Source organism: Oryx dammah, unplaced genomic scaffold (genome assembly GCF_014754425.2).
Source record: "Oryx dammah isolate SB20612 unplaced genomic scaffold, SCBI_Odam_1.1 HiC_scaffold_2, whole genome shotgun sequence".
Lineage (NCBI taxonomy): Eukaryota > Metazoa > Chordata > Mammalia > Artiodactyla > Bovidae > Oryx > Oryx dammah.
The window spans coordinates 84,416,518-84,436,049 of record NW_024070186.1 but is presented as its reverse complement, the minus strand read 5'-3'; the positions used below and the strand labels follow the sequence as shown (position 1 = coordinate 84,436,049).

Genomic DNA, 19,532 nt, shown 5'->3' with positions numbered 1-19,532 from the left:
AGGGAATATTATGTGCTCATAGACTAATATATGTATTAGCTGGAAGAACTATTGAGTACCATTGCAAATAAACGAATAAATATGGCAACATAAGAATAAATTTTTAAATGTTATTTTGCCGAAGTGTTTGATCCAGAAAGTTTTATAAAAATTTCACTATTTTAATTTTTTTAGAGATCTCAGAAAATTCAAAGATGCCAAGAAGCAGTTCGAAAAAGTCAGTGAAGAAAAAGAAAATGCATTAGTAAAAAATGCTCAAGTGCAAAGAAACAAACAGCATGAAGTTGAAGAAGCCACAAACATCCTGACAGCAACAAGAAAATGTTTTCGACACATAGCCCTCGATTATGTACTTCAGGTCTGTTTATTGCATGGTTCAAAAAGGGCTTCCCTCATAGCTCAGTTGGTGAAGAATCTGCGGGCAATGCAGGAGACCTGGGTTTGATTCCGGAGTCAGGAAGATCCCCTGGAGAAGGAAATGGCAATCCACTCCAGTACTCTTGCCTGGAAAATCCCATGGACAGAGGAGCCTGGAAGGCTACAGTCCATGGGGTCACAAGAATCGGACACGACTTAGTGACTGAACCACCACCACCAAACATGTCATTTTTTTTGACTGATTGCATTGAAGGGAATAAATTATGCTATTTCTTTTAGTTTGAAATTAAGCCATGTTCTTTTGTGAAAAATTTTCATGTGTCTGGGTGTTTATCTGTGATACATGTGTGTATACCTTAAGTTCTGATTTCTTCCCCTGTTCACTTAACATTATCCTTTTTCCTTTTCTAAATATCATTAAAAGGATTATTAATTGCTATATTTTATTTTATGGATATACTGTGTCAATTTAGTTAATATCCAGTTATTAGATGTATAATTGCCAGTTTTTGCTGGCAATACTTAAAACACAGTTTTCAGTAAATATAAATAATAATATCTTTGTATACAAATCTCTTGCAACATTTCTGATTATTTCTTTAGAGTAGATTCTAGAGATACAAAGAGCTCACCATATTGCCAAATGAAAAATATTTCTAGAAATAATGTTCTCATATTTGCATTACGTGCTGCTTTTGAAAAGTAGAGATCGATATTTGGTAAGATGCCAGGTGATCTAAGACAGAGAAGTCCCTTTAGATTGTTGACTTAACAGTGGTCACAGAGTATTTCATTAAAAAATCCTGAAGTAACCATACTGCAAATTGGTGATTAAAAACTACCCAGATAACTTTGCAAAAATAGTAGAAAATGACCTTATGATTTTTTTCTATTTAGTTCCTATTCAGTAAGTGGGAGGATAAATTTTTAAAAGTACAGTCTATTATTTAAAGACTTATAGAATGGAGTAGTCTGTATTTCCTATTTCCTCTTATCTATCTCACAGTTATACCACTTTCTGCTGTAATATGAGCACCGAGAGTCTGTCTACCCCATTCTTCTGAAATGGCTTGTGTTAAGGTCTTATTCATTAGAAATATTTTACTTTTTAGCTGACTTGACTATTGTGTTCCATTGAAATAGTAGACTACACTCTCTTTCTTGAGACCTGCTTTCATCTTGATCTTAAGCCACTTTCAGGCCGTCATCATACTTCTGTTTCTTTTCAGTTTCCACCTTGGGTTTCTCTCCTTTGTGCACCTTTGCAATCTGACTTTTACAGTTTCATCTTTGGTTTTCCTGTTTTCTGACTTTATGATTTCCCTTATAGTTTCATCATGTCCTTTGCTCGAATTATTACCATATATAGATAACGAAATCTACTTTTCTCCCGAAGTACTTTGTCCCTTTTGTGTCCAAAACTGAAATCTGTCTTCTCAAATGGCTTCTTATTGCCATTACCAAACTGAGTGGTGTTACCCTCTTAATCATAGAAGTCAGACTTGGAGAATCATACTAGATATTCTCCTCATTCTTAGCTACTACAAGTAACAGTCGAAATTGCCTTGAGAAGTTCTGTGTACGTCTTAAATCTGTTCTTTCTCACTCTGCTGTAGCCCAAATCCTTATTGTTTCTTTTCTGGAGTAGTAAGATGTTCTCATAAAAACGGATCTTCCCTGCATTACTTGTAACCTGCTCTTTAGCCATCCATCCTGTGTTCTGTGTCAGAACCACTCAGACTTCTCCCGGCAATTGAGTCGTCTTGTCTCTGCTTCCCCTGTGCTGCCGCATTATTGTCATACGCATTGTTGTTAGAGCGCTTCCCTCATTTATTATGATTATTTATTAATATGTCTTCCTTACACCTAGATTATATCCCTTCTGTCTAGTCCAGTGGTTAGAAAATAGATAGGTAATGTTTTTTGAAAGAGTGGATGACTTAGTTTTAAATTTTATTTGGGGAGGGACAGTTAGCTAAAATATTAATTACTGTCAGATTTACACATTGTAAACTATCCATTTCCTTTGGTGTCCATCTAGTAGTTTTAAGTTAGGACTTCACCTCTCTTGTAAGTTATTTGTTTGATTTTTTTCTAATGAGAACTGTTGTATTATTTCATTATAAGTCCAAACTCTCTGTTTTAGAGAATACTAAGTAATAAATATTCAAATTTACAGTTTGTCATGCTTTAACTTCTCTAAATATTTTAATATACTTTTGTTTTTTCAAGTGTCTGCTGTTTTTCATTGTCAAACAGAGGTATTTTTAACGTTTTTCTAAGTTTTTACTTAGAGCATTTGGAAGTTACTATTTTAGTTCTCAAAACTGAGTAGACCTTGAAACAGACATGCAGAATAAACTAGTGCTTAGGTAAGCAACGTTATTAGATTTTTGGGAGTCTGTTTTTGTTTTCTGATCAGTGCTTTAAAATTATAACAGGTAAAATATTCACTGGGAAGGACATATTAAAAGGATAGATATTTTGTAATAAGTTTTAGCAAAGAATGAATAATTCTTTTTTGTAAACATTTTATTTCACTAAGTTGATATATAATAACAGACAAAAATAAAATGCTTGTTGTGAATTCCTAAAGTTGGGAGAGATACCATAGAAGGCAAATTTTGTAATTACTGATCTTTCAATATTTTGGTCTAATTAAAATATTTATTTATGGTCCATTAATTTGTTTAACAAATATTTATTGAGTGCTTAATATATACAACTTGGAGAATACATCTGGGAATAAGGCAAGAGCTTGATCTCATGGAGCTTATGTTTTAGCTGGGGAAATGACATAAGTAAATAAAATATAAGGTAGTTAAGAATACTAAAAAGAAAATAAATAGGGTTGATAGACACTAAAGAGTGCTTGAAGGCCTAATTTGAACCTTTGTGAGGAGATAGTATTTAAGTTTGGACCTTATGGATAAGAGCCTTATGCCTGTTTGGGCAGAAAATCATGACATGAGGAGACAAAACAAATAGTATGAAAGCCTTGAGGTGGGAATCGTCTTGCGCTGTGGTTGAAGTACAGAAAAGGGGAAAGTACTGTAATAGAAAATTAGGTTGGAGAGGTAGCAGGAGCCTCTTAACAAAGGACCTTGTAGGCTACAATTGGGAGGTGTAGGTTGGGAGTTGGAAGATTTTAAGATAAATATACATGATCAAAAAAGCACTCTTGTTGCTGTGTGCAGAATGAAGTGTAAGGAGTCAAGAGTGGAAACAAACTAGTTCAGACTATAGTAACAGGAAAAGATAATGGCAGTTGGTGGTAGTGATGAAAGTGGTAAGAATTTATATTAAGGATGTATGTTGAAAGAGCAATTAGATGAGAGTGGAGAAAAGATGGAATTCTAAGAAATTTGAAAGTCTATCAAGGTGATAGTTTTATCAGTACAGTACAATTTTATGATTTAAACATGGCCAGTTTTTCTTTGAGTTGAAAAATGATGAGAGTTTCATTGGTGTGTTTGTCTAAAAACTGTTTTTGCAAAAAGCAGGTCAAAAGCTGAAAAACTCGGACTTTGTTTTTATTTATATTTCTGGAAAAATATTAAACCATTAGAATAAGCGAATTTTACAACATTGCATTCTGGATTAGTTTTTTAAATAGTGCATAAGTGATTAACCAAGTTCATTTTCCCCTCAGATTAATGTCCTTCAATCAAAAAGGAGATCAGAAATCCTGAAATCAGTAAGATATTTATTGAAATGATGTTCTATATTTGTTAATATGAAGTTAAATGTATATATTTAAGTGTTTAAAATAGCATCATACGTGTGTGTATATATGTTTGTTTATTTATTGACTTATTTATTCCAGGTTTATAATTAATCTTCTTAATGATGTTTATATATTTCTTACATGTCACTAAACCACTTTTTTCATTTGTTTGTTTTTTTTATGTTACAGTTATTTATATATGTCTCATCCGTTAATATATTGTAAGTTCCTTAAAGCAGACATTTACGTATTTGAGATTGAGGACATACATAAATAGCATCATTTTATAGAATTTTCCCCTTAGGGTTGTTGATGATGTATCTGCTTTTTGGAATGCAGGTAGAAAACAAACGAGTTGAAATGTGAAGGTGTGAGAACAGTGATTTTCTTATTTGCCTTTTTTTTTTTTTTTTTTTTTTTGTCTTAGAGCTAACAAGGAGGTAGGCAGAGGATGGTAGTGGTATGGATACTATAGTCTTTTGTATTTTGAGACCCTAAGAAATAATTTCTCCTCTGATTTTGTTCACTGAAGTTTTTTTCCTTCAAAAGGTTTACTGAAATTGTTCTTGATCCTTGTCCCCACCTAGCTTTTTCCTAAATTCTGTTAATATTTATGTTATTTCTTATCAGATGAGTACTTTATACTTCCTGTTTACATCCACTTCCTTTTCCAGATTGAGAGCAGTGTGTATTATTTGTAGAAAATTAGAAAATAAAACGTATGAGGAAAGAATAAAAGTACTACAAATGCTGTTACCAAGAGAGAACCACTGTTGTGGCTGATGTAATTTTTGTCTCTTTTATGTGTATATGTGTGCATGAACATTTATATATACCTTTTAAAATTCTGTTTAATTTTTTTAAAGCAAAACAATAGGAATCATTCCTACATATTCTTCTGTAATTTTTTTGTACTAATACACTCCAAAATCATCATGGGTTATTAAATATTTTTTTATTTAATGATGACCTTTGTGGCTAGATAGAATTCTTCCTTGTGAATATAGTAGAGATGAGCAAACATTTTTTTGAGGGGCCTGGTAGTAAACATACTAGATTTGAGGGTCCATATGATCTGTGTTGCAATTGCTCAGCTGTGCTATTATAATGCGGAAGCAGTCATAGACAGTATGTAAATGAATGGCATGACTGTTCCAGTATCAACGTGCAAGTTAGAATTTTACATAATTTCTATGTCATTAAATGTGTCTTTTTTTCATTTTCGTTAACCATTTAAAAATGCAAAAACCATTGTTAGCCCATTTGCCATCCAAAAACAGGTAATGGGGCTGGATATATTTTGTGGGTTACAGTTTTGACCTTGTTCAGTTCAGTTCAGTCACTCAGTTGTGTCTTTTTGCCACCCCATGGACTGCAGCACCCCAGGCCTCCTAGTCCATCACCAGCTCCTGGAGTTTACCCAAACTCATGTCCATTGAGTCAGTGATGCCATCCAATCAGTTCATCCTCTGTTGTCCCCTTCTCCTCCTACCTTCAGTCTTTCCCAGCATCAGGGTCTTTTGCAGTGACTCAGTTCTTTTCATCAGGTGGTCAACGTGTTGGAGTTTCAGCTTCAACATCAGTCCTTCTAATGAACACCCAGGACTGATTTCCTTTTGAATGGACTGGTTGGATCTCCTTGCAGTCCAAGAAACTTGGAAGAGTCTTCTCCAACAGCACAGTTCAAAAGCATCTATTCCTCTGTGCTCAGTTTTCTTTATAGTCCTACTCTCACATCCATACATGACTACTGGAAAAACCATAGCTTTGACATGACAGACCTTTGTTGGCAAAGTAATGTCTCTGCTTTTTAATATTCTGACCTTTAATATACCATAAATTAACTTTACCATTAATGGACTTTTGAGTAATTTCCCTGTTTTTGACATGAAATGTAGCATTATATAGTGATCATCCTAATGAATAATGATTATTTCCTTCAGATAGATTAAGGTAAGAGATTACTTAGAGGATTTAAGCATTTATTGAGACTTTTAAAAAAGTATTGTGAAGTTATAAGGGTTACACAAAATTTTCACTAATAGTGTGTGAGAGTGAATATTTTTGCATCTTTTACCAACACTGCGTGTTGATTTTTCCCACTCTACCCATAATTTGATAGGTAGAAAATTTCATCTTATTGTTTAATTTTGGATTTCTTTGATATAAATGAGTATGATTGTCTCCCTTCCCCTCCCCTCCTTTTTCTTGGTCATTTATGTTTTCTGTTTATGTCCTTTGTCTCTTTTCCTGTTGGGATCTTCATGTTTTTCATATTAATTTGTAACATCTCTTACCTATTAAGACTATTAACCCTTTGTCATATGCTTTTTCCTAGTTTATTATTTATCTTTTAATACACTTATTATATCTTTTGATGTACAGGCATATTTTACATTTTTATGTACTTGTAACTATCCTTCTTTATATATAAATGTATAAACATAATTTTTAAAAATCATATTCATGAAGTTGTACAACTGACATTATCTCATTCCAGAATCGTCTTTAAGTGAGCTTTGTCCTTTTGTCATTGTTTTTTATTTTATTGGTTTTTCTCTTTAAAAATAATTTTTTTGAAGGATTCTTGAGTATTAAGGACCTTATGACCTATTTTAGATTTCAGAGAATTAAGCAGATTTTTGCTAAAAATAACATGGCTGTTCAGAGGATTCTTTCAGTCCTGTGATTGAGTTATTTAATTCCTTCTAATGCTCAAATTACCGCACAATTGCACTCATCTCACATGCTAGTAAAGTAATGCTCAAAATTCTCCAAGCCAGGCTTTAGCAATACATGAACCGTGAACTTCCAGATGTTCAAGCTGGCTTTAGAAAAGGCAGAGGAGCCAGAGACCAAATTGCCAACATCTGCTGGATCATTAAAAAAGCAAGAGAGTTCCAGAAAAACATCTATTTCTGCTTTATTGACTATGCCAAAGCCTTTGACTGTGTGGATCACAATAAACTGTGGAAGATTCTGAAAGAGATGGGAATACCAGACCACCTGACCTGCCTCTTGAGAAATTTGTATGCAGGTCAGGAAGCAACAGTTAGAACTGGCCATGGAACAACAGACTAGTTCCAGATAGGAAAAGGAGTGCGTCAAGGCTGTATATTGTCACCCTGCTTATTTAACTTGTATGCAGAGTACATCATGAGAAACGCTGGGCTGGAAGAAGAACAAGCTGGAATCAGGATTGGCGGGAGAAACATAAATAACCACAGATACGCAGATGACACCACCCTTATGGCAGAAAGTGAAGAGGAACTAAAAAGCCTCTTGATGAAAGTGAAAGTGGAGAGTGAACAAAGTTGGCTTAAAGTTCAACATTCATAAAACGAAGATCATGGCATCTGGTCCCATCACTTCATGGGAAATAGATGGGGAAACAGTGGAAACAGTGTCAGACTTTATTTTGGGGGGCTCCAAAATCACTGCAAATGGTGACTGCAGCCATGAAATTAAAAGACGCTTACTCCTTGGAAGAAAAGTTATGACCAACCTAGATAGCATATTCAAAAGCAGAGACATTACTTTGCCAACAAAGGTCTGTCTAGTCAAGGCTATGATTTTTCTAGTGGTCATGTATGGATGTGAGAGTTAGACTGTGAAGAAAGCTGAGCGCTGAAGAATTGATGCTTTTGAACTGTGGTGTTGGAGAAGACTCTTGAGGGTCCCTTGGACTGCAAGGAGATCCAGCCAGTCCATTCTTAAGGAGATCAACCCTGGGATTTCTTTGGAAGGAATGATACTAAAGTTGAAACTCCAATACTTTGGCCACCTCATGCGAAGAGTTGACTCATTGGAAAAGACTCTGATGCTGGGAGGGATTGGAGGCAGGAGGAGAAGGGGACGACCCAGGATGAGATGGCTGGATGGCATCACTGACTTGATGGACATGAGTCTGAGTGAACTCCGGGAGTTGGTGATGGACAGGGAGGCCTGGCGTGCTGTGATTCATGGGATCACAAAGAGTTGGACACGACTGAGCGACTGAACTGAACTGAATGTGAAAACTAATAAAGATGAGTGGTTTTTTCCCCCTCTGATGAATAGTTAACATATAGGAAAACAGAAAAAAATCTTAACCCATTAATGACAGTTTTGGATTTTGGGAATGAATATAACAAAATCTCCATATTGGCAAAGCCTGATGCCTCATTTTATTTTGGTATTTTTGAGAAAAAAATGAGCATCCCCCTATTTCATGTTATATTTAGTGATCTACAGGTTGTAAAGTGTTTGTGATTGTTTTGAGAGCTTCTTATATCACCTTCTAATCTTTTGATGTTTTATTTGTAATTTAAGATTTTGCCAGTGAGTTTGGTTGAAAGATACATAGATATTTTATAATGTACCTGGAAAGATTGTGACGCTATTGAAAACTTGATTTTTTGAATTATTGCAACCATTTACGAAAAATGATTCAGCTTAATTTTAAGTGGTTTGATATTTTGCACTCTGGTGAAATAATTTTTTAACAATACATAGGATCAGAATTTAAGTTTCAGAATATTTATTTAAGAATTGATTCAAAAATTGCGATCATTTTTTCCTCCTTTAGATGTTATCCTTTATGTATGCCCATTTGGCTTTCTTCCATCAAGGATATGATCTATTTAGTGAACTTGGGCCCTATATGAAGGATCTTGGTGCACAGGTAATGTACCTTACTTCTTGTTTTGTGTTATATCCCAATATCTGTATTTTTTTAAGTGTTTATATTTGACATTTTCATTTCAGGTATACAGTAAAATAGTTTAATATGTTAGTATGTATATACTGCACAGTGATTATCACTGTATAAATCTAGTTAACAAATACCTTACATAGTTATACATTTTTTTTTTCTGATGAGAACTTTTAAGATCTACTCTCTTACCAACTTTCACATATATAATATAGTATTATTAACTATAGATACCATATTGTCTTTGACATCCCTAGGAGTTGTTTATTTTACAGCTGGAAGTTTTGTACCTTTTGACCTTCATCTCCCATTTTGCCCACCCCCAAAACCCACCGCTAGCAACCTCCAATCTGTTCTTTCTATGAGTTCTATTTTTTTTTTTAATTCCACTTATCAGTTCATTGCGATCACCCAGTAGTTGTCTTTCTCTGTCTGACTTATTTAACTTAGTGTAATGCCCTCAGGATCCATCCATGTTGCAAAAGGCAGCCTTCCCCTTTTTTTATGGATGAATAATACTGCATTGTATATTTATACCACATTTTTGAATTCATCTATTGATGGACACTTAGGTTACTTTCATATCTTGGCTAAGTAATGCTTCAGTGAATGTGGGTATGCAGATACCTTTTTGAGTTAGTGTCTTCATTTCCTTCAGATAAATGCCCATGAGTGGAGTTGCTGGACCGTATTGTAGTTCTATTTTTATTTTTTTGAGGAACCTCCATACTATTCTTAATAGTGGCTGCACCAATTTCATTCTCATCATCAGTACACAAGGGTTCCCTTTTCTCCACATCCTTGACAATCTTGTCTTTGATGACAGCCATTCTAACAGATGTGAGGGGATATCTCATTGTGGTTTTAATTGAGAAGTCCTTCATGATTAGTGACTTTTGGTCCCTTGTTTGCCATCTGTGTGTTTTCCATGGGAAAATGTCTGTTTAGGTCCTCTCCTCATTTTTTAATTGGATTTTTTTTTTTTTTTTGCTGTTGCATTGTCTTGAGTTCTTTATATATTTTAGATATTAACCTCTAATGAAATACATGATTTGTAAATATCTTCTGCCATTTGGTAGGTTGCATTTTCATTTTGATGATGGTTTCATTTGCTGTGCAGAAACTTTTTAGTTTGATGTAGTTTGTTTGTTTCATTGTCTTTGTTCTAGTACCTCTATTTTAAAAGAGATTAAGCAAATTGGGAAATTTGACATTTAGTTTATTTAGTGCAAATCCCGTGGACGGAGGAGCCTGGAAGGCTGCAGTCCATGGGGTCGATAGGAATCGGACACGACTGAGCGAGTTCACTTTCACTTTTCACTTTCATGCATTGGAGAAGGAAATGGTAACCCTCTCCAGTGTTCTTGCCTGGAGAATCCCAGGGACGGGGGAGCCTGGTAGGCTGCCGTCTGTGGGGTCGCACAGAGTCGGACATGACTGAAGCGACTTAGCAGCAGCAGTGTAGAAGTTAGGTGTTTTTATAGCAGATTTATGTAAGTCCAGTGTGTAACCAAAAATGAGATTAAAGTTAAAGAATATGTTGTAGATAGTTATATAAGGGTACTGAGAAGAATTTTAAAAGAGTGTTTGTTTTACAGTATACATAGCTGGATTTATTTTTTTTGTTTCTTACATTTGGATTATTGAGTTACTGTCCTAATTGGTAGTTTAGTTATAACTCTTTTTTTAATTTTCAAAGATATTTGCATTTTGCTATTTTGAATAATAAAATTTTATTTTAAAAGTATTTTTTTATTTATTTGGCTGTCCTGGGTTTTAGTTGTGGCAGGCATATGGGATCTAGTTCCCTAACCAGGGATCAGATCTGGCCCCCTGCATTGGGAGCATGGAGTCCCAGCCACTGGACCACCAGGGAAGTCCCTGAATAATAGTACAGTTTAGAATTTTAAGATTAAAGAACTCTAGGTAACTTTTTCATTTTATACACATGTAGACATGCATGAATTATGTATAAGAAATTATATAGAAATTTTGTTATGTCCAAATTATTTTTGATTATCTGATCAGAACTTCAGGCTTCCCTGATGGCTCAGTGGTAAAAGTCCACCGGCCAATGCAGGAGACACAGGTTCGATCCCTGGGTTGGGCAGATCCACTGCCAAGAGGAGGAAATGGCAACCCACTCCTGTATTCTTGCCTGGGAAATCCCATAGACAGAAGAGCCTGATGGGCTCCAGTCCATGGGGTTGCAAAAGAGTCGGACACAACTGAGCAACTAAACAACAGTAGCAACAATCAGATTTTCATGTTAAATCTGTTCCCAGACATTCTGTTTTGTTGACTGGTGAGTTTTCTGGATTTCTATCAATTTTCAATTGGTTTTCTTTCTCAAAATGGCTCAGATTACTTTTTGAGGAAAGGAATTAAGGATGAAAAATAGAGTTTAGAGAAATGGGGAAAAAGTAAGAGCAGAATGATAATTGCATTCATTGACCAGAAATGAATACAGTGCATGCATGTGTGTGTGTTTGTGTGTGGGGGCTCTTGTGGGGGAAAGGTGGTGTGTAAGGTTTATGTCACGAATTATAGAATTGCTCTTCCCTTCCTCTACAGAGCTTAATCTACTGGAAGAAAATAACAAGTTACCACAGTATTAATCTCTGTGCTAAGTGCCCTATCTGGGTTTATAAATTGAGATTAGATTTTGTTTGCATGTGATAGAAAACCACAAACAGCAGGAGCTTTAAACAGGATAGAATTTTATTGCTTTTATGTAAAATCAAAGGTCTAGTATAGTGCTCACTTAATCTGTAGGGACCCAGGCTTATTATATCTTTGGATTCTGCCTAATGGTTCAGAGTGGTTTATCAGGCTTTAGCCATCATATCCGAATTGTAGCCAACAGGGTGGAGGGGAAAAGAAAGGTTTGTCCCCTCTCTTTCAGCGTAGTTCCCAGGGATTGTATATGCCGCTTCTGCATATGTTCCATTGTCCCACTGCTGCTGCTGCTGCTGCTGCTGAGTCGCTTCAGTCGTGTCCGACTCTCTGCCACCCCATAGACGGCAGCCCACCAGGCTCCCGCGTCCCTGGGATTCTCCAGGCAAGAACACTGGAGTGGGTTGCCATTTCCTTCTCCAATGCATGAAAGTGAAAAATGAAAGTGAAGTCGCTCAGGCCTGTCCGACTCTTCTTGACCCCATGGATTGCAGCCCACCAGGCTCCTCTGTCCATGGGATCTTCCAGGCAAGAGTACTGGAGTGGGTTGTCATTGCCTTCTCCCAGATTGTCCCACTAGCTTCAGGGAAAGCTGAGAAATAATGTTAATGCAGGTAACCATGTTAACCTACTAGAATTTGGGGATTTTGTTGTTAAGAAAGGAAGAGAGAATGGATATGGGAGATAGATAGCTGTCTCCACCAAATATGTTACTGCAACATATAAGTAGTATATCCAACCCAAATTTGGGAAGAAGACAGGACCTTCCTAGGCCCTTGGGGTTGTGTCCAACTCTGCTACCCATGGACTGTAGCCCGCCAGGCCCCAGGCTCCTCAACTGCCACCTGAAAGTCCATGGAATTCTCCAGGTAAGAATACTGGAGTGGGTTGCCGTTCCCTTCTTGAGGGGATCTTTCCGACCCAGGGATTGAACCCAGGTCTCTTGCACTGTGGACAGATTCTTTACTGTCTGAGCCACCAGGAACTAGCAAACATTAGATTTTACCCTCATCTTACATTAAGTATAATATCAAAAAGTGCATTGGATTGTAGTTGACTGGTGTCAATAATTGTATGTTTTAACATTTTAATTTCAGTTTTGCATTTTTTACCCTCCCAGGTCTCAAGTAATTTTGCACATCCCTGAGAAGCATCTAAACTCTAGTGCCTATAGTGTTTGGCCTGGTTGGAGGTGCCAGTTTATGGTATCTGGAACTAGGGTCACGGCAGTAGGGGTGGAGATAAATAGATAGACTTGAGGAATATGTAGTCAATTCGAGAGTGGAGGGACATGAGAAGTTTAAATGTATTGAGTTTGGGAATAGGACATCTAAGTGGGTATATCTAGAATTCAAGAGAGAAACATTAAAAGAGTCAATAGTATATAATTGCTAATTGTAGTCACAGGAGTGTGTGAATTGAAGCAAGGAGTTAACAGATGTTTCAAAAACATGAACCTATTTTAAAAAAGATAAGTGAACAAGCACCATGCCTAATACTTTTAATTTTGAAAATTAAGGTCAAGGTCCACAAGTGTGAAATAAAAGAGAATTTGACTTGGGACAGATCCCTCAGAATGACCTACTTTTAAGAAATGGCTAGGTAAGAGGGCTCCATGAGAACACTGATGGGAGAGAGGTGGAAAACCAGGAGACTGTGGTAGCAAAAGACAAGGAAAGAGTGTCTCAAAAAGATGTGAGTGGTTGTCAGTTCAGTGACTGGAAGGAAAGTTGAGTAAACCTAGGACTGAGAATTGCCTCTTAGATTTAGCAACAAGAAGGTTATTTGTTACTTCTATCAGAGTTGAGGGTCTAAGAGGTAAAAGCTAAATTACCATGGATAGATGAACATGATATGGGCAAGTGGAGAACAGGGAGAATTTTTTAAGAAGTTGTATTGTGAAGGAAAGAGAGAGAGAAGTTGGTAACTAGAGAGGAGTGTGGGTTTTAGGAAGATTTTATTTACGGTTTTATTCTAGTTATTAAATTTGCACAAATTTAAAACAAGTGGGGATGGGAGAATTTGAAAAGCAGAAGAAGTATTGAAATCTGAGGTGGTAGGCGTGGACGAAATTCAGAACATAAGTACAGGATTGGGGGCACCTGGTTAGTTATAGGAGTCTGTTAACCTCATATGTGCAGTACTAATAGAAACGCGGGACACATGCTGCTTTGCTCCAGTTCTCTTCCTGATCCAGGCAAGGAGGATCCCCTAGAAGACAGGACTGCCAACCTTTGCATCTCTCCAACTCATTCGTCCTCCAACACTTCACCGTGTTGAAAGATACCTTTTTCTTTATACGTTTGCCCTGACAGAGGGAGAGAATTTTCTCTCTTTTCTGAGTGGGATACAGTTGAGAAATTTACTACCAATTTGACAATTTACTACCATCACTGGCACTGTAGTACTGGTGTGGAAGGTGCGTGCATACAAGTTTTTAAATATCACTTTGAATCTTGGAAGTGCCTTCTGCTGCATTTCAGCCTGAATGTACGAAAAACATTTATATGTCATTCAATTAAAGGCTGTAAAACCAGGGTATTGACTATAAGAAACCGTCAAGGACAGTTTCTTAGTGCAGCATTACCCATTAAGTCAGTGTGACCTGTCACTATGGTGTGTATGCCTTAGGTCCAAAAGTGGAGTAGTATAGTTGCCATCTAAATAAAGTATTTTGTAGTAGTGATAGTTCTGTTTCCATATATTTTCTTTTGGTTCTTTATTATTATTCAGTGATATTAAGATTCTGTGGCCAGAATTAGTCTCCTGTAGGGAAAAGAAAAACCATTTGCGATAGAGAGTCAATAAACATCACATAGTCTTTTAAGAAGGCCTTTTTCAGTTTTGTTTTTAAAGGATATCAGTGAAAGCATCTTTCTCCATAGTTTGTTGATATTGACATATATAGCTATTTATCACACTTTAGTCAGTTCAAGGTGATGGGTGTTCAAAGATGAAATGATGTACATCACTGTTTGGAATAGTAGACACACCTAATGGAGTATTTTATTTACTTTCTTTTGAAAATTTTATTTTATATTGGGGTGTAGCTAATTAACAATGCTGTAATAGTTTAAGGTGAACAGTGAAGGGACTCAGCCATATGTATACACGTATCCATTCTTCTTTAGACCTCCCTCTCATACAGACTGCCACATAACATTGAGCAGAGTTCCATGTGCTATATATTAGGTCCTTGTTGGTTAATCTTTTGAGATATATTTTAAATATATTTAAATACAGCAGTGTGTACATGTCCATCCAAAACCCCCTAACTATCCCTTCCCCTGAAAATAAGTTCATTTTCTAACTTTATGAGTTTCTTAGAGTATTTTAAACCTAATTGTTACTCCAGCAAAGAGGAATTCAGGAAACTAGTACTTTTGTAATAATACTGGAAGTCAGGTATTTCTCTTCTGATGAAAGGAACAAGACTGAAATGGGATTTTATGATTTCATAAGTTTTAAAATTTTTTTAAAGAAAAATTGATGATCTTATACATTGACCTAAGGAATGACTTCTTTCCTGTTTTATTCCACTCCATTCTATTTTCTTTCTCTTTTATCTGTTGAGTTATTTTTTCTACCTTTTAGATTTTATTATAATAGTAGGAAGCCAGCTTGAAAGCATCATGCATCTTGAGTGATTGGAAGTGTCTGTTATGTTGAACTTGTGAGTGCGAGCACACACTAAATTAGCTGCTAGATTTTGCTATTTGGGGAAAAAAAAATCACCAATATATCTTCTTTCTGTCTTTGATAGTAACTGCTAGAATTGCTGAACGTATCAGCTGGCCACTTAATCGAGAGTCATTCTCCTTAATTCAAGGAGTGAACTCGTTATCATTGTTGTACCCTAGGCAAGGCCACCTGTCACAATTGCTTGACATGTGATTGTTCTCAGAAACATTTTCCCTAGCTGAGTTTTAGACATTCTCAAAGAGGATATGAAACCAGAAAAAAAAGAACTTTCATTTTATGGTTGTAGCCAAAATGCCTTTTTAGGTAAACCTAAGTTGACTGACTTATTTGGAATATAATTTTTGAAAAGTAATTGTATCTTTCTTTTTCAACTTTTAAGTCTCTCTTACTTACTCTTTTATTTTCTTTTGCAGTTGGATCGACTGGTTGTAGATGCAGCAAAGGAGAAAAGAGAAATGGAGCAAAAACATTCCACCATTCAGCAAAAGGTACTTGAGGGGAGAAGTTAGAGGGGATTAATTCCCTTTTTACACAATTTTTTGGTTATTGGTTTCAGCAAGGTATCACGTTGAAATAAATCTTTGAATTGCCTTAATAATTAAATTGTATAGATGAATTCCTCCTTTTTTTGTAAACCATAAAATATTTTTCCAGTGTTGAAGTATGTATTTTATTATTATTTTATATAAAAATATTTGAGAGCCATGCTCTTGAACAAGTTTATAAAAACGTCAGTCCCTTAGGGCCTTAACTGATTTAAAAGTGGCCCTTGCGTGCTAAGTCACTTCAGTTGTGTACAACTCTTTTCGACCCTATGGACTATAGCTTGCCAGGCTCCTCTATCCATGGAATTCTCCATGCTAGAATACTGGAGTGGGTTGCCATTTCCTTCTCCAGGGCATCTTCTTGACCCAGGGATTGAACCTGGGCCTCTTAGGTCTCCTGCATTGGCCAGTGGGTTCATTACCACTCGGGCCACCTGGGAAGGCCCTTAGAGTTAAAAATGCTGCTTATAGTTTCAGTTAGGATATCACCAGGGCTTCTCAGTTGGGGCAAGTGGTAAAGAACCCACCTGCTAGTGCAGGAGACACAAGAGATGTGGGTTTGATCCCTGGGTTAGGAAGATCCCCTGAAGGAGGGCACGGCAACCCACTCCAGTATTCTTGCCTGGAGAATTCCATGGGCAGAGGAGCCTGGCAGGCTACAGTCCATAGGGATGCAAAGAGTCATACATGGCTGAAGCGACCTAGCCTGCATGCACGCAAGATATCACGAAGCCCTGTAAAATGTGTGTGTGTGTGTGTGTTTGTATGTCTGTATGGAGGGTAGCAGTGGTTGATGGAGGGTAGGTGGAGGTGAACAGAAGTTGGAGAACACCGAAGCACGTGTGTGTGTGTGTGTCTGTGTGTGAGGGTAGGTGGAGGTGAACAGAAGTTGGAGAACACAGAAGCGTGTGTGTGTGTGTGTGTGTGTGTGACTAGGAATTTCCAGCTGCAGTCACTCTATGGCAACACAAGCACGTGTGTGTATGTGTGTGTGTGTGTGTTACTAGGAATTTCCAGCTACAGTCATTCTATGGCAACACTTACCCTCTCAAGTGATGCTGAAGTTTCACTTGGATTTCTTGTTAACTTACCTAAGCCTAGGTAAAGTAATATCTGAAAAATATGTATTTAAAAATGAAGATTAAAAAAAAGATTTAAATGTGAAACCAGGTTCTATTTCTGTGTGCTAAAAGCTTTGAATATGATATACCTGGAACTCAGTATAATAGTATTTTATACAGTCATCAATGTGGTCTTTTTTGTATGTGTAGTCATCTGAAAATAAAAGGATAGAACCGGCGGTTGAATGTGTATAAAAAATATGTGAAAAGATGTCTCTCTACTTACCTGGCAGAGCAATACCATGATTATGAGGGTGGTTTTCCCAAGGAGAGGCTTATCCATCCCTCTCCTGCAATTTCCCCAAGTGTGGGAAACATGACTGCATAAATTTTGGTAGTGGGGGATTGCCATCACAACCTCCCTAATAAGACAAAGGAAAAAGATGTCATCTAGTATTGCTTTAAGAAATCTATCCTCTTGGTATTGAGTAGTCAAATCAACTTTTGTTATGGTTTATTTAGAATTTAAAATGCCAGTAAACTAGATTTAATATAGAATATGTCAGTGAAAAAAAAAGTGAAAGTGAAATCAGTAATTAAAGTTAAATTTTTTTTGGTGATGGATTGTTAATACTCAAAGAGAAGCATTTTTTTTTAAAAGGGAAAGATTTTTTACGAGATAATGTTTAATTTATTTCTTCTAGTTATAGTCAGGTAAGACTGCCTCCATGTTTTATTTTGTTTAAAGTTGAATCACTTTTGGTTGGATAACTTGTTTTAATGACATTACTATGGAAAGATTTTTAAGAATTGGGACCAATCATTTTTAATTAAAATGAGAGGTCATGATATTTAGAAGCATGTTTATTTGTTTAAACTGAATTATTTAATGAATATTATGCGTCTTTTAATACCTTTCCCTAGTGTATGTCAGTGTCATACTGAATGTCCAAGAGTAGTAGATTATTAAATCTGATTAATGAATTAGATTTTAAATAGTGGTCGGTTACTGTTTTCCTTAAAGAGAGTAATGCTGTTTTTGCTTATTATGAATACTTAATCTTTTTTTTTTTTTTGCCCTTAAATGCTGACCCAAGGCTGCATTACAGGTAAAAAAAGGAAAAGACCTAATCAAACTAAAAAGCAAGGAAAAGTATATCTAATGTAATTATTTAGATTTTTTGGAATTGAAATCGATCAGTTGAAGAAACAGTGGTGCCGTGCACATTCATGTACATGCCTTTTAGATATGTGCATGCATTTCTGATAGATTTAGACCTAGGAATAAAATTGCTGGGTCATAGCATGTGTGTATGTATGTATATATGTTCAATGTTAGTAGATAATGCTGTTATTTTTCAAAATGTTATACCATTCCTAGTAAGCAGGACTGTGTGAGAGTTCCCATCGCTCCTTGCCACCTCATTATATTATGAGAGTTTTCAATTTTTTGCCTATTTTGGTGGGTAGATATGGACATTTTGTGGTTTTAATTTATGCTTTAGTCACTAATGACCTTCTCTGTCTGTTGGTCATTTGGATATCCTCCTTGTTAAATGTCTGTTAGTCTTTCTCCTATTTTTCCATCAGGTTGTCTAACTAACTGTTGATTATATCCTCAAATATTCTAGACGTTAGTCCCCCTTTGGGGTATATACATTTTAAATTTTCACATAGTTTTAAAAATATCTTTTCTGTTTGGTGCCTTTTGTGTCCTTCCCAACCCACTGGTACTGCTAAGTCACTTCAGTCTTGTCCGACTCTGTGACCCCATAGACAGCAGCCCACCAGGCTCCCCCGTCCCTGGGATTCTCCAGGCAAGAACACTGGAGTGGGTTGCCATTTCTTTCTCCAGTGCATGAAAGTGAAAAGTGAAAGTGAAGTTGCTCAGTCGTGTCCGACTCTTAGTGACCCCATGGACTGCAGCCTACCAGGCTCCTTTGTCCATGGGATTTTCCAGGCAAGAGTGCTGGAGTGGGGTGCCATTACCTTCTCCGTTCCCAACCCAAGATCACAACAATATATCTCCTGTAAAATCTTGTGTTTGTGCATGCATGCTAGGTCGCTTCAGTTGTGTCTGACTCTTTGAGACTCTATGGACTGTAACCTGCCTGTCCATGGGAATCTCCTGGCAAGAATACTGCAGTGGGTTTTCATGCTCTCTTCACAATCCAGGGTTTGAGTCTGCGTCTTTGTCAGGAGGATTCTTCTTCCCACTAGCACCACCTGCGAAGCTTTGTTTTTTATATCTAGGCCTTTAATCAGTCTGTAATTGTGTGTGTGTGTGTGTGTGTGTGTGTGTGTGTGTGTGTAATTTGAGGTAGAGATCCAGTTTCCTTTTATTTTCACATTGGTAGCTAAGTGATTTAGATTCGGTTATTAAAAAGTTTGTTTTTCCCCAACTACTCAGTGTTGTGTACTCTTTTATATAGGACATTTCCATACATGTGAGGTCTGTTTCAGACTCTCTATTCTGTTTCATTGGTCTTTTTGTCTTAATTATACCAATACCATGCTATCTTAATTATTTTAGCTTTATAGCGTATCTTGATAATCTGACAAAGCAAAGCCTTCTACCTTCCCTTCTTCAAAAGTTAATTGCTAAAGTTCTGTATTCCCATATAAATACAGCAGCTTTTCAGGTTGCATAAAAATAGCTTTGCATTGGATCTGTGAATGGATTTGGGGAAGAATTAATATCATTATTTTAAATGTCTTCCAGTTCATGAGCCTTGAATATTTCTCTGTTC

General features: G+C 36.4%; 1 protein-coding gene and 1 pseudogene across 1 annotated transcript in view; both read left to right on the top strand.

Moving 5' to 3' along the window:
* ACAP2 (ArfGAP with coiled-coil, ankyrin repeat and PH domains 2) overlaps positions 1-19,532 on the top strand; it is a 164,805-nt gene that overhangs the window by 102,033 nt on the left and 43,240 nt on the right. The window contains exons 6-9 of the mRNA XM_040249218.1: positions 175-358; positions 4,031-4,075; positions 8,673-8,768; positions 15,590-15,664. Of these exons, the coding sequence (XP_040105152.1) occupies positions 175-358; positions 4,031-4,075; positions 8,673-8,768; positions 15,590-15,664 (400 nt within the window). The remainder of the gene's footprint in view (positions 1-174; positions 359-4,030; positions 4,076-8,672; positions 8,769-15,589; positions 15,665-19,532) is intronic.
* LOC120860122 lies at positions 17,061-17,206 on the top strand (annotated as a pseudogene).